The sequence below is a fragment of the Dipodomys spectabilis genome, unplaced genomic scaffold (assembly GCF_019054845.1).
Source record: "Dipodomys spectabilis isolate Male_0828 unplaced genomic scaffold, ASM1905484v1 ptg000370l, whole genome shotgun sequence".
NCBI classification, from domain to species: Eukaryota; Metazoa; Chordata; class Mammalia; order Rodentia; family Heteromyidae; genus Dipodomys; species Dipodomys spectabilis.
The window spans coordinates 422,521-436,249 of NW_024871047.1; the positions used below are offsets into that span (position 1 = coordinate 422,521).

Below are 13,729 nucleotides of genomic sequence, written 5' to 3' on the forward strand. Positions count from 1 at the left end.
GGGAGATGGGATGGAGGATGATTCGGGATTGGGAGTGAATCAGCCATATTAGAGAACTTGGGAAGGTGAGTAGAGCTGAATATTTGATAGAGCTCATAATTTACTGGCTCTGCATTTGTCAATCATCGCATCCTGGCAAATGAGATTCTAATCTGCTCTAGCAGAGTTGTGGGAGGGGAAATGGGGTGACGCAGCAAGCTAGATGCACCAAGACAATTTATCCAAGAGACAGCTACACAATCATATTGCGGCTTTGAGGTTTTTTTTTTTTTAATTTTTTTTTCTTTTGCTCTCCTGGCTGCAGTAGCTGCTAGCAGCTGCCCGCTGCGGCTCTCTGCAGTGGTTGGTGCACTCCTTCAGGACCATCACAGGAGCCATCGCCAGCGCCATCCCCACCCGGGCCACCACTGCTCGCTCCAGTTCCCCAGTTGCAGCTCTCCGCCTCAGCACTGCGGATTAGCCCTAAGGCAACCTGTTCCCACGCTCAGCTCAGCTCCAGCCACCGCTGCCCGGGCCGCATCTGCCTCGGATATTTTGGTGAGTGTCAGGTTTCCTGATTTCGCGGAGTCACCTTAGGCGAGCGGTTGGAAAAAATGGCTGAGTTAGCTGAACCCAGCGTACTGTCCGAATGCAGTCTGGAAGAGGTTGACAGCGTGGTAATGATGGAGGGATCCGGGGAACTAGTGCCGGGCGGTGAAGAGCCTGCCGCTGGGCCTGGAGATGATGGGGAGCACTTTGAAGGAGCCACAGCTGGGCTTGGGAAAGAAGGGGAGAAAAGTGAAGGCACTGCTGCCGGGTCCGGGTCCGAGAAAGATGGGGAGAAAGGTGGAGATTCGGAGAAGGCAGAATCAGAACGCCCAAAAGGACTCATTGGTTATCTTTTAGATACAGACTTTGTTGAAAGTCTCCCTGTGAAAGTGAAGTACCGGGTGCTGGCCCTTAAAAAGCTTCAAACTCGAGCGGCCAATTTAGAAGCAAAATTCCTGAGGGAATTTCATGACATTGAAAGAAAGTTTGCTGAAATGTATCAACCTTTACTGGAAAAAAGACGTCAGATCATCAATGCAATCTATGAGCCTACAGAAGACGAATGCAAATATAAATTAGAGCCCGAAAACGAGGAGGAAGAAGAGGAAGAAGAAACGGATGATAGCGAAGACATGCCTTATCATGAGGAGGCCATGGTACATGAGTTTGTAAATGAAGAGGAGGATTATGAGGACTATTATTATGACTATGCCATTGAAGAAGAGGAGGAGGAGGAGGAGGAGGAGGAGGAGGAGGAAGCTAGTGTCGCTGCGGCCACTGGAGGAGAAGAGAATAAAGAGGATCCTAAGGGAATTCCAGATTTTTGGCTGACTGTTTTAAAAAACGTTGAAGCCCTCACTCCTTGGATTAAGAAATATGACGAGCCTATTCTCAAGCTCCTGACAGATATTAAAGTAAAGCTTTCAGATCCTGGTGAGCCGCTGAGTTTTACACTAGAATTCCACTTCAAGCCCAATGAATATTTCAAAAATGAGCTGCTGACCAAAACCTACGTGCTGAAGTCGAGGCTAGATTGCTACGATCCCCATCCCTACAGGGGAACCGCAATAGAGTATTCCACAGGCTGTGACATAGATTGGAATGAAGGAAAGAATGTCACTATGAAGACCATCACCAAGAAGCAAAAACATCGCATCTGGGGAACAATCCGAACTGTGACTGAGGATTTCCCAAAGGAGTCATTCTTCAATTTTTTCTCTCCTCATGGCATCAACTTGAAGGGAGGAAATAGAAATGAAGATTTTTTACTTGGTCACAATCTGCGTACATACATAATTCCAAGATCAGTGTTGTTTTTTTCGGGTGATGCCCTTGAGTCTCAGCAGGAGGGTGTAGTTAGGGAAGTTAATGATGCAATTTATGACAAAATTATTTACGATAATTGGATGGCTGCGATTGAGGAGGTTAAAGCCTGTTGCAAAAATCTTGAGGCATTGGTGGAAGATATTGATCGTTAAAGCAGAGTACATACAGATAGCCCTGAAATTATCTAGTTACTCAAGATGTAAAAAATCAATTGGAGTCTTATAATCTGTATTTCTCTTGTACTGTAAGAAAGTATGTCTCGGAAATGTTAAAAACTTAAATTCTAATGAATTTGGCCTTGCATTTTAGTGGAAGAATGTGTTTAAGGCATGTGGACTGTGATAAATGATTTAAGACATTAACACAGTGCTGTGTAGTTTAATCTTCCTGAAGTCTTGTTGTCATGTAACTATTAATCTGTGCCTGTGAATATGATCAGAAATGCTAAATGAAATCAATATTCGTTTGCAAAGAAAAAATTTTTGGAACCAACCCATGGGGTTTTACTGCTGTTTTGGGGAGCTTTTTTGGTTTGTTTTTGTTTTCTTAGTCCTTTAGCTAGTGGGTTTCATTTTGTTGTGATTTTTTTTTTTTTGCAGTAGAAATTTAGTGCAATTTTAAATTTGAATGCTTAAGAAGAGACCTGTATATGGTTAAGAATTTCAGGTAAAAACTACATTTATTGTTACTAATAGCTTCTATACAGACTTGTATGTTATGTGACTGTGATAAATAATAAAACATAGCTGTATTGAGATTCCTGTTCATTAAAGAAGTGTTAGTAACAGTATTTTTCCAAAGTTTGTAAATATTGTTCTGTGTAATTGTATGAACTGTGATTCCAGTGTATAACACTTTTCCTGCAGTAGGTTCAATCATTCATTGAATGTGGACATTTTACCATGTTGGAAAGATATTTATTTCATGTTCTTCACTGAAAATAAAATGAATAAAAATTTCAGGGCATTTAATGCTTTCAAATTGATTTTCTATTACAAAAGTAACATGCTTATTGGAGATCGTGGGCAAAATATTAAAAATATATATTAATTAAAACTAAAAGCCAAGAGCTCCAGGCATGACACCAGTGGTAGAGTGTTTGACTAGTATGCATGGGGGCCTGAGTTCAAACCCCAGCACTCTCCCTTCCCAAAAGCCATTTTATAATTCACCAAAGATAAGCACTATTTATATATTATTTATTTCTCACAGTTATTTTGGTTATGTGGTTATACATGCATGATTTATATATATATATACACACACATGCATACTAGCACTATGCTAAGATGTACAAGGAAGTATATCTTCTATTATTTATAACTGATGTCATTCTAATCTCAAGTCCACTTCCATGCCACAGAGTTGTAAGGAAACAAAAACTCCAACTTCAACTCCCCCAGATTCTTCTCCCAAAGGTTAGGCCCTTTTTAATTAGGAGTACTGTTATCATGCATTAAAAAATCAAATCAGGAACAAAGGTGGGGCCATGGATCTAGTGGTAGAGTGCCTGTCTGTCTAGTAAAGGTGAGTCCCTGAGTTCAAACCCCAGTAAGACCCCACCCCCAATAAAATCAGGAATGAGTGTACCTCTCCTATTTCAGAGGTCACTTGGGGATCATACGATTTCTCCTGTCCATAAGCTACAATGTAAAGGGGTTTCTTCACCATTTACCTGGAGGACAGCCCGGGATACATTAGCTATAGCTCTTGTGCCAAAGGTCTCCTGCCAAAGGCAGGCACAAGTATGGTTGAACAAGCTTTCTTTATTCCCCACGGCAGCAATGAAGAACACACAGTGGAATGAATCAGGAAGTAGGGGTTAAGAACATATTTCAGGGGCTGGGAAGGTGGCTCAGTGGTAGAGCACTTGCCTTGTATGCATGAGGCCCTGGGTTCGATTCCTCAGAACCACATAAGGAAAAAAAAAGCCAGAAGTGGCGCTGTGGCTCAAGTGGTAGAGCACTAGCCTTGAGCTGTTCAGGCCCCACGACCGGACCAAAAAAAAAAAAAAAGAACATATTTCAGAATTTAGTCTTTGGTTGTGAGATTTAGAATAGTGTCTTAAAAAATAGGAGCTTACTCTTGGGGAATGCTAACAGAAAATTGGGGCTGTTTTATTATTAATAGATGAATAAATCTTATCCATAAAGAGGATAAATCTTATCCATAGAGAGGATAGACAAGAACGAAGATGAAACTATAATCTATAAAGGAGAGTATCAGCTCATTTTAACCTGCATTTTTTTTAGAAGGGGTTGGTATGTGGGTGGAACAGTAACCTTGTTTTTTCACTGCTGAGACAAAATGAACAGATCTTGCTATATCTCCATTTATTATCCTACAGTAATTTTGTTTGAGATTGGTATTCTGTGAAATGGTTTCTTACAGGAGACTAACATAACCTACCTGTGAGTATCAGGCTAGCTTCTTTGTTGCTGTTGTTGGTTGTGGGACTTGAACTCTGGGCCTGGATGCTGTCCCTGAACTCTTAAACTCAAAGCAAGCACTCTACCACTTGAGCCACAGTGCCACTTCCAGTTTTCTGGTGGTTAATTGGAGATAAGAGTCTCATGGACTTTCCTGCTTCAGCTGGCTTTGAACCATGACCCTCAGATCTCAGCCTCCTGAGTAGCTAGGATTACAGGAGTGAGCCACTGGTGTCCGGCACAGGTTACCTTCTTTTTCTTTTTGGGGTCTGGTCATGGGGCCTGAACTCTGGGCCTGGGCACTGTCCCTCAGCTCTTCAGCTCAAGGCTAGCGCTCTACCACTTGAGCCACAGCGCCACTTCCGGCTTTTTTCTTTTTGCTTATGTGGTGCTGAGGAATAGAACCCAGGGCCTCATGCATGCAAGGCAAGCACTCTACCACTGAGCCACCTTCCCAGCCCTCAGGTTACCTTCTTGATGTTAGGGCTGCTTCTAATTTTCCTTTGAGGCTGTCATCACTCCTAAAGCATTTAGGACTAGTATAAGGATCCTTTAAAACATAAGGGTAGTTCACCAGCCACAGGCTACCTGACAGTACCCTTTCTTAGAGTGTAGGACCAAAATATGTCTAAAAAATAAAATTTTACCTTAGTATTTTTTATTGTGAAAATACCATGCAGAGGGGTTACAATTACATGGGAAAGGTAATGAGTACATTTCTTATCAAGTATTGTAGCCTCCTCCTTTGTTCCCTTTCCCATTCCTTCCCATCCCCATCTCCCCCCCGCCCCCGCCAAAGTTGTAAAGTTTGTTTTTTGACATAACATCTTGTACATCTCATTGTTGCAATGGGTCCACCTGTATCCCTATTTAAACAATTTGTTTTTGCCTTTCCTCTCCACAAATTATACCAACATCAAATACAGTGAAAACAGGGATTATACCATGGGGGAGGGACATACAAAGCAACAAAGAAATATCTTATAAATATGTTAGAAACAATTGCAAGAAAGAAAAAAAAACATTTGAGTCCTTATCTTGGGGTTCATTTTGCCTAACATCAACTTATCTGATCGTTTCTGCTTGCTTCAGACATATATTAGTTATTGCAAATAAGGGAAAACATGGTACCTATGTTTCGAGGGCCCGGCTTACTTAATATAATTTTTTCCAAGTGTTTCCATTTCCTAACAAATGGGCAATGCCATTCTTTCTGATGGAGCCATAGAATTCTATTGTGTATATATACCATATTTTCTTGATCCACTCATCTACTGAGGGGCATCTGGGTTGGTTCCATATCTTAGCTATGGTAAATAATGCTGCAATAAACATAGTTGTGCTGGTAGTTTTAGTATGGTCTTGTTTGTGATCATTTGGGTAAATGCCTAAAAGTGGGATTGCTGGGTCATAGGGGAGCTCTATGGGGAGTCTTTTGAGGAACCTCCATACTACTTTTCAAAGTGGTTGAACAAGTTTATACTATACTACCACCAACAATGCAGTAGGGTTCCCTTCCGGCCACATCTCCAGCATCTGTTGTTATTAGAGTTCTTGATTATGCCATTCTAACAGGGGTGAGGTGGTATCTCAATGTTGTTTTGATTTGCATTTCTTTTATGGCTAAGGAGGTTGAGCATTTCTTCATGTGTCTATTGGCCATCCTTCTTTCTTCTTCAGAGAAGTTTCTCTCTAAGTGTTTAGCCCACTTATTTATTGGGCAGTTGTTTCTTTGAGGATTTGTTTTTGGGAGATTTAATTTTTTGAGTTCCAGATATATTTTAGATATGAGACCTTTGTCCGTTGTATGGCTAGTAAAGATCTTCTCCCAATCCGTGGGCTTTCTATTGATCTTGCTATCTATGTCTTTTGCCATTCAGAAGCTCTGCAACTTCATCCAATCCGATTTGTCCAACCTTTCTTTGATTTGTTTTGTTTCTAGATCTCTATTAAGAAAATTTCTGTTTGTGCCAAGGAGACCTAGGGTTTCTCCTGTTCCTTCCTGTAATGTTTTCAGGTTGTCTGCTTTGACTCTGAGGTCTTTGATCCATTTGGAGTTGATTCTGGTGCAGGGTGATATATAAGAATATAGCTTTAGTTTTCTACAGGTGTTTAACCAATTTTGCCAGCACCATTTACTGAAGAGGCTGTCTTTCTTCCATTCTATTTTTTTTTAGCTCCCTTATCGAAGATTAGATGGCTATATGTCTGTTGGTTCATTTCTGGGTTTTCAATTCTATTCCATTGGTCCTTAGGTCTGTTCTTGTGCCAGTACCAAGCTGTTTTGATTACTATGGCTCTGTAGTAGAGTTTGAAATTTGGTATTGATATTCCTCCAGCACTGTCCTTTCTGTTAAAGATCATTTTTACTATTCAAGGTCTTTTATTTTTGGATTACCTCTTCTCTTTCCTTGAAGAATGAGGTTGGAATATTGATAGGTATCCCACTGAATTTGTAGATAGCCTTGGGAAGTATTGCCATTTGCATGATGTTGATCTTTCCAATCTAGGAGCATGAGAGGTTTTTCCACTTTATAAGTTCTGTTTTGATTTCCTTTTTCAGGTTTTTAGAGTGTTCATCATAGAGGTCCTTCACTTCTTTGGTTGTTAATTCCTAGGTATTTTATGTTTTGTGGGACTATTATGAATGGAGTTGCTTTCCTGATTTTAGCCACGCTCTTCTCATTATTGGCATACAGAAAAGCCATTGATTTTTGAGGGTTAATTTTATACCCTGCTATATACTTGCCAAAGTTTTGAGTCAGCTCGAGTAATTTGGGATTGGAATTCGTGGGATTCTTTAAATATAAGATCATGTCATCTGCAAAGAGGGAGAATTTTACTTCATCTTTCCCTGTTTGCATCTTGTCTTATTGTTGTAGCTAGGCATTCTAAAAAAGTAATGGAGACTCTTAATTAACCAGCCAATAGCCAAAAGTGGAGGTATGGCTCAAGTGGCAGAGCCTCAGCCTTGAGCAAAAGAGCTAAAAGAGAACAAGAGCCCCTGAGTTTAAGCCCAATACTGGCACATAAGAAAACTTCCCCTAAATTATGAAGGTCATACAGACAAAGTGTAATCCACTTTTCTCCATCCTGCTTGTTCACACACTGGTGCTCTCTCTCTCACTCTGTCTCTCTCTCTCTCTCTTTCTCTCTCCGTCCCTCCCCCTCCCCCGTGTGTGTGCGTGCGTGCGTGCGTGCGTGTGTGTGTGTGTGTGTGTGTGTGTACGAAAGCAAGTGAGATAGAAAATGAAATCGCATAGGAGTACATGACAACAAAATGACCACTTATCATAAAGAACTCTAGTTCTTCTAAATCATTGCCCTTTGGGTGTGTGCTTATATACAGATAAGAACTGGGAAAAGAGGAGATTGAATCCTCTGTCTGCTCTAGTTTAATGAGTGTGCCTATGTCTGTGTGCACACAAGGCAACCAAAAGAAATTAGTGCCCTGCTGAAACTGGCTTTTCATTGAGCATAACGAAAAATCTTGAAATTCACCAAAGTTGTCTTTATCAATAGTTCATTCCAGTTTATTGCTAGTTTCCCATTTGGATCGATGTAAAGTATATAGTTGTCAATCATTCACTGATTTACAAATATTTTGTTTGCCCTTCAAATTTTATCAGTATAAATTACAATTCCATGAACATCCATGTCTAATTTTTCCTATGTACATAGGTCAATTTTTTGTATGGTAAATGTGGGCTTAATTTTAAGGACACTGTATTTTCCAGTGTTTGTATCATTTTATATTTCAACCACCATTTTATGAGAAATCCAGCTTAAATATACTCTTTGATATAACTATTTAGAATTTTAGTTGTTTTACTATGGTTTTAACTTACATTTCAATAGTGCCTAATGACGGCGAACATTTTTCCCACATGTATATTTGCCATTTTTGCTTGGGAAAAACAAATTATTTTCTCCTCTACCTTCACATCACAACAATTAGCACAGAAGAATTGCACCCACGAAAGATGTGAGAATATCTTCCCACCATGGACCAACATATAGTAAGTTCTACTGTGGGCAGCAATTGGGTGTCTTCTAAATCAACTCAATTCTGATACTCTGAACTTGTAGATAGTGTCAGTTCCCATAACTTCAGGGCTCAGTTCCCAATATTGTCACCCCACCCCTTTAGATTCCATCTGAAAACCCCTGATTGTTTTGCATGTATTTCTGATTGACAAGCTACCAACCAGGCTTTCCACTAACCTCTTCCTCTGATTCAATTAATTTGATCCAGTAGTTCACCATATCATTCCTTCGAAGAATTTCTGTGTGCTTGGTGACCCGGCTCTCCAGACACTGGGGTTGTTTTTGTCTTTTTATTTTTATTTCACTGATACTTGATAACTGATTGCTTGCTTGGCTGGCATTTTACCACTTAAACCACACCTCAGTTTCAGCTCTTTGCTGGTTAGTTTTGAAGATGGAGCATTTTAGACATTTCTGCCTGGGCTGACTTTGAATTGTGACCCTTCAGATCTTAATCTCTCGAGCTAGGATTATAGGAATTAGCTACCAGGCCTGGCTTTTGGGGGGGGGTTTAGTGGAAGATTTATTATGTAGCTAATTTGGCTATTTTTTTTCCAGAGCTGAGGACTGAACTCAGCCTGTGCTTGCCAGGCAGGTACTTGTCTGCTGAGCTAAACTCCTAGCCCCGTATCATTGGCTATTGATGATCAACTTTATCTTCAGCCCCCTTCTCCTCCATATAATTCTGTTACACAGGAGTTTTAGGCTCCATGCCCAAATTCCTAAGTCTATATGGTAATCTGCCCCCTCACCGCAACATACCAAATGAAGAAGCAAGAATAGGGGAAATTAAAGAAAGATTTAATTAACAAAGCAGGAAGAGGAAAGGTATGCATTTCATCCCATGTTCCCCATACAGACATTTGTTATAGGTTTAATAGAAGAGGAAAAAAATCAGATACAATCCCAACTACAGTCATTCTGCTGTTTCTTTCCTTAAGGTTATTTTCTGTTGTAAAAACGTTATCAATTAATCTTGTCCTTCCTAGAACCCAAGGTAATTATAGCACAGACCCTCGGAATCAAGGAAGCATACAAAAGAGAGGCCAGAATGTGAAGCTATTATCCTACTAGCAATTAATTCCTGGGCTCAAGTAGGGAGTTTGTGTTTTTGCAGCAAAAGCAGCTTTTGAGTACCTGTTATAGTTTGGGACTGGAAAATCTGCTTGAGTGTTTTCTGTGATTGTAAGTCCACCTAGCTTCAATTAGACAAATTTAGTCCCTTTTGTGAAGGACTCTATTTTTGTCTGGCAGGAAGGTTGCTTTGTTTTACAGAAATTGTTCTTCTGAAGTGAATCTTACTTTTCTACTCATTTGCATCATTATTTCCCATAAGACCATGCCATCAACTGTCCCTGAAAGTTTATTCTGCACCTGTTGCTCATGCCAATAAAATGAATTTAGGTTTGTCAAAGAACAGCAGAAACTTTATTCTTATGTCAAAGAATAGAAAAGGAAGAGCTCATGTTGTATAGGTAACTTCTCCCAGAGGTGGGACAAGAGAATTTCCTTTTTATGGCAAAAAGAGGGCAGATGTCCTCGGACCAGGCAGGAAAAGAATTATATGCCAGTTTTCTTTTACATTTACCATCTTTTTGCACACAGTCTATCACCACCTTGGATTTTTCTAATTCTGGTTGGTTTTATGGTTAGGTGTTCATCTGGGCTTCCATGACTGAAACTACAGTTTTACATCCCAGGCTGAAACTCTAGGGGTTCCACATCTCATCCCTATATGTCAAATGAAAAGATGTGATGAATGGCAGAATACAGTTTGTTATGTGACAGCTAAACAAAGGCATCTTTAGTGATAGGTTAAATAGGGAGAATGGGGGAGGGGCAGAAAGTGGGAAAGGTATGTGTGGTTAGCATGGTCCAAGTCACAGGCTTGTTCCGAGGTGGTCAAAGGTGACCTCAGAAGGAGCTTTGATACAATAAGCCATTGATGCCCAACAGGTGGTTCAGTCCAGCCTGGATTCCAAGATGAGTATAAAGGGACTGCAGGAGAGAGTGGCTCAGGATAAAAGGACATAGATTTAAAAATAAAGTAGTCTGAGCTGCCTAGCCATTAGCTAGCCTGTTCTGAGTCAATTTATGGGTCCAGTAAGGAGTCAATGTTTCTCAGAAAAAAAGTCGTCTTAATGCAGTTCTCAAAAACCCATAAGCGCCAGGTCCCAGTGGCTCATGCCTGTAATCCTAGCTACTCAGGAGACAGATCTGAGAGTCATGGTTCTAAGGCAGCCTGGGCAGGAAAGTTCTTGAGACTCTTATCTCCCATTAACTACCAGAAAACCGGAAGTAGCACTGTGGTTCAAATGGTAGTCTTGTGCCCAGATAAGGATCCCCAAAGACCACCAAGGAGCCGATTCTGATGCAAGTACACGAGAGTCGTTTATTGCAAGCTGGAGCCTGGACTCACAACTGTCCCTGATGCAACAGGTCAGAGTTGAGAGCCCCCACCCTTCCTCTAGCAGGGTTTGTATAGGGTTTTTAGGGACTTCTATGCGTCATTGCAACACTTAACACATCATACCACACCGCGGGAAAATCATAAAATAATTCTAAAAGATGATTAGCGTAACCAGTGGCGGGACCTAACCAGGTACTGGGGATTGGCTGGTTCATGGGGTTGATGCTCTTCAAAATGATTGGCTAAAGCAGATGGTCTGAGCCGCAACCTAGTGGATTTTAACTTGCAGGAACATGTGGAACTTTGGGTTTTTCCCGTTATCTGCTGATTAACTATAGTTGGCGGAACTTACTGTAGAGAGTTGTTCCTGGAATTTGGGCCTAAGGGGATCAAGGGCAGTTGCTGACACATTTCCTGGACAAAATGGAATCCAAACCTAAAATTGCTATATTTTGTTCAAAGACAGGGCCTAGGCCCTGAGTTCAAGCCCCAGGACCAGCAAAAAAAAGAGAGAGAAAACATAAAATCAAACAAAGAAAAAAAACACCAAGAAGGAGAGTTACTAAGAATTGTTTAAGTGACAATTTCCCTCCTCTCTCTATGCCCTACTCCTCCTTCTTGAAGAGTACACAGGAAAAATGGTCTGGCTTCTATAGCTTCTACTGATGAGAATGTATACCATCATAGGGCCTACTATAAGAGTGGACCCTTTTCCTATCTAGCTTAAGATGAATCCACTTGTTACTAGGTTGAAATCCCAGTTTCTCTTATCCCTTGGCCACAACCATCTGGAGTTTAACAGATTCCAACCTTTTTCTTATATAGTTCAAAATTTAGTAAGAATATTAACAATGTGGTCACAAAGGCAAAAAATCCCAGATTCTTACATGTCAAACAAAGAATTGAATGAAGACACCTATAAAAGTAATGTGACAATAGAGGAGTTTAATAAAAGGACACTGGGAAGAGAAACAGCTGGCTGGAGCTAGACAGCTCCAGTTCAGGTATAGTTCAGCTTTCTAGGACCAGAAAAGTATGATAATACTTCATAGTAATGATAGTAGATAGATCTTCATGAAATAAGGCATCATGGCCTGGTAAATTTTGGAAAAGATTGACACATGTACATAGTTGCCATCCCATAATTTTTTTTTTGGGTCCGGTCGTGGGGCCTGAACTCTGGGCCTGGGCGCTGTCCCTCAGCTCTTCAGCTCAAGGCTAGCGTTCTACCACTTGAGCCACAGCGCCACTTCTGGCTTTTTGCTTATGTGGTGCTTAGGAATCGAACCCAAGGCCTCATGCATGCAAGGCAAGCGCTCTACCATTAAGCCACCTTCCCAGCCGCCCATCCCATAATTTCTTAAAATTACTTTATTGTTTTGGTGATACACAGCATGGTTACCTTTACATACAAGTAACAAGTACATTCCCTTTCCTTTTGCTTAGTATCATCTGTTCCTTCATTGTCTCCCATTCCCTCCCTCCCATCTCTACCCATGAATTGTTTGGTTCACTTTCATCAATGACCAGTGCAGCTGATTCTGTGCCCTCCCTCTACCTTCCCTCAGATGTGCACATGTGTACATCGTAGATGAGGTAAAGAATACAGAGTCATCTAAAAACAAAAAGACAAATTAAAAAAGGCCATTTCTTTCCTAATCTTAAGAGTTTGTTTCAGTATGTATATTATTTTATATACATATGAAAAGATGCTTGGTTATTACAATTTGGTGCTTTTCTCCTAAGATTATCCTCTTTTGGTCTCACTGTACATGGATGTCTAAAATCCTGCATACTTTGTTATATTCCATTGTGTTTTAAATCTAAATTCCGCATATCGGGGAGAACATGTGCCATTTGTCTCTCTGCTCTTGGCTTACCTCACCCAGCTGATTTGTTCTAGTTCCATCCATTTCCCTGTGAATGCTATTATTTTATCCTTTGTAATGGCTGTGTAAAATTCCATTGTATGTAGGTACCACAATTGTTTTGATCCAGTGATCTATTGTGGAGCATCTAGGTTGTTTCCATATCTTGGCTATTGTGAATAGTACAGCAATGAACATGGAGGTGCAGGTGTCCTTGTCATATCCTGGTTCATCCATTCTATAATTTTAAGTATATGTAAGAGATTCGACATATATGCATGAACATGAAGGAGTTTGGTCTGAAAAGGTCAGGCCAAGGACATAAACTTTTCCACTGTGCAGGTGCCTCAGTTTGGCTCAAGGGTTTTCTACCTAAGGAAGAATTTCTAATATCAAATAGACCACTGATTGACCACAAGGAAGAGTAGTTATGGAAGTGATAGGGAGGAAATAAGACTCATGGATATTTCCCAGAATGTAACTAGGAGAGAGGACTGATTTAGCCTTTGTCCTGTAACTAACTTGCTTCAATTTCTCCCGAGAGACAAATTCTTTTTGGTTTGCGAAAAGTGTGTCATTTTCTATAACTTCATTGATGCTGACATGGGGCTGTAGACTCTACCTGTCAAGATCCTATCTCTTGTCCTGCACTAGTTATAGTAGGAGGGGGTGGATGGCCACCAGACACCTGAACTGTTGTGTATAATCGATGTCTTTTAAGTTTTCGGGCACTTCAAGAACAGGTTGAAATCCTTATAGGAGGAAGAATTGCTCCTGTTTGTTGATGACTTGCTGTCTAAAGAAATCAATATTCCCCTGCTTTCACTGTATTTGATGTCAGTATAATTTGTGGAGGGGAAGGGCAATAACAAATCGTTTAAATAGGGATACAGGTGGACTCACTGCAACAATGAGATGTACAAGTCGTTATGTCGAAAAACGAACTTTACAACTTTGGTCGGGGGCAGGGGGAGGATTGGGGAGATGTGGAGGGATGGGAAGGGATGGGAAGGGGAAACAAAGGAGGAGGCTACAATGATTGATAAGAAATGTACTCATTACCTTGCCCATGTAATTGTAACCCCTCTGTACAGTATTTTCACAATAAAAAAAGAAATTAA

The 13,729-nt window shown here is 40.6% G+C and overlaps 1 protein-coding gene across 1 annotated transcript; it reads left to right on the forward strand.

Annotated features, from left to right (window-relative positions):
* Positions 1–593: 593 nt before the first annotated feature.
* Nap1l2 (nucleosome assembly protein 1 like 2) lies at positions 594–2,336 on the forward strand. The gene has a single exon (XM_042666922.1). The coding sequence runs from the start codon at positions 594–596 to the stop codon at positions 2,004–2,006; it is 1,413 nt and encodes a 470-aa protein (XP_042522856.1). The 3' UTR covers positions 2,007–2,336.
* Positions 2,337–13,729: the final 11,393 nt, after the last annotated feature.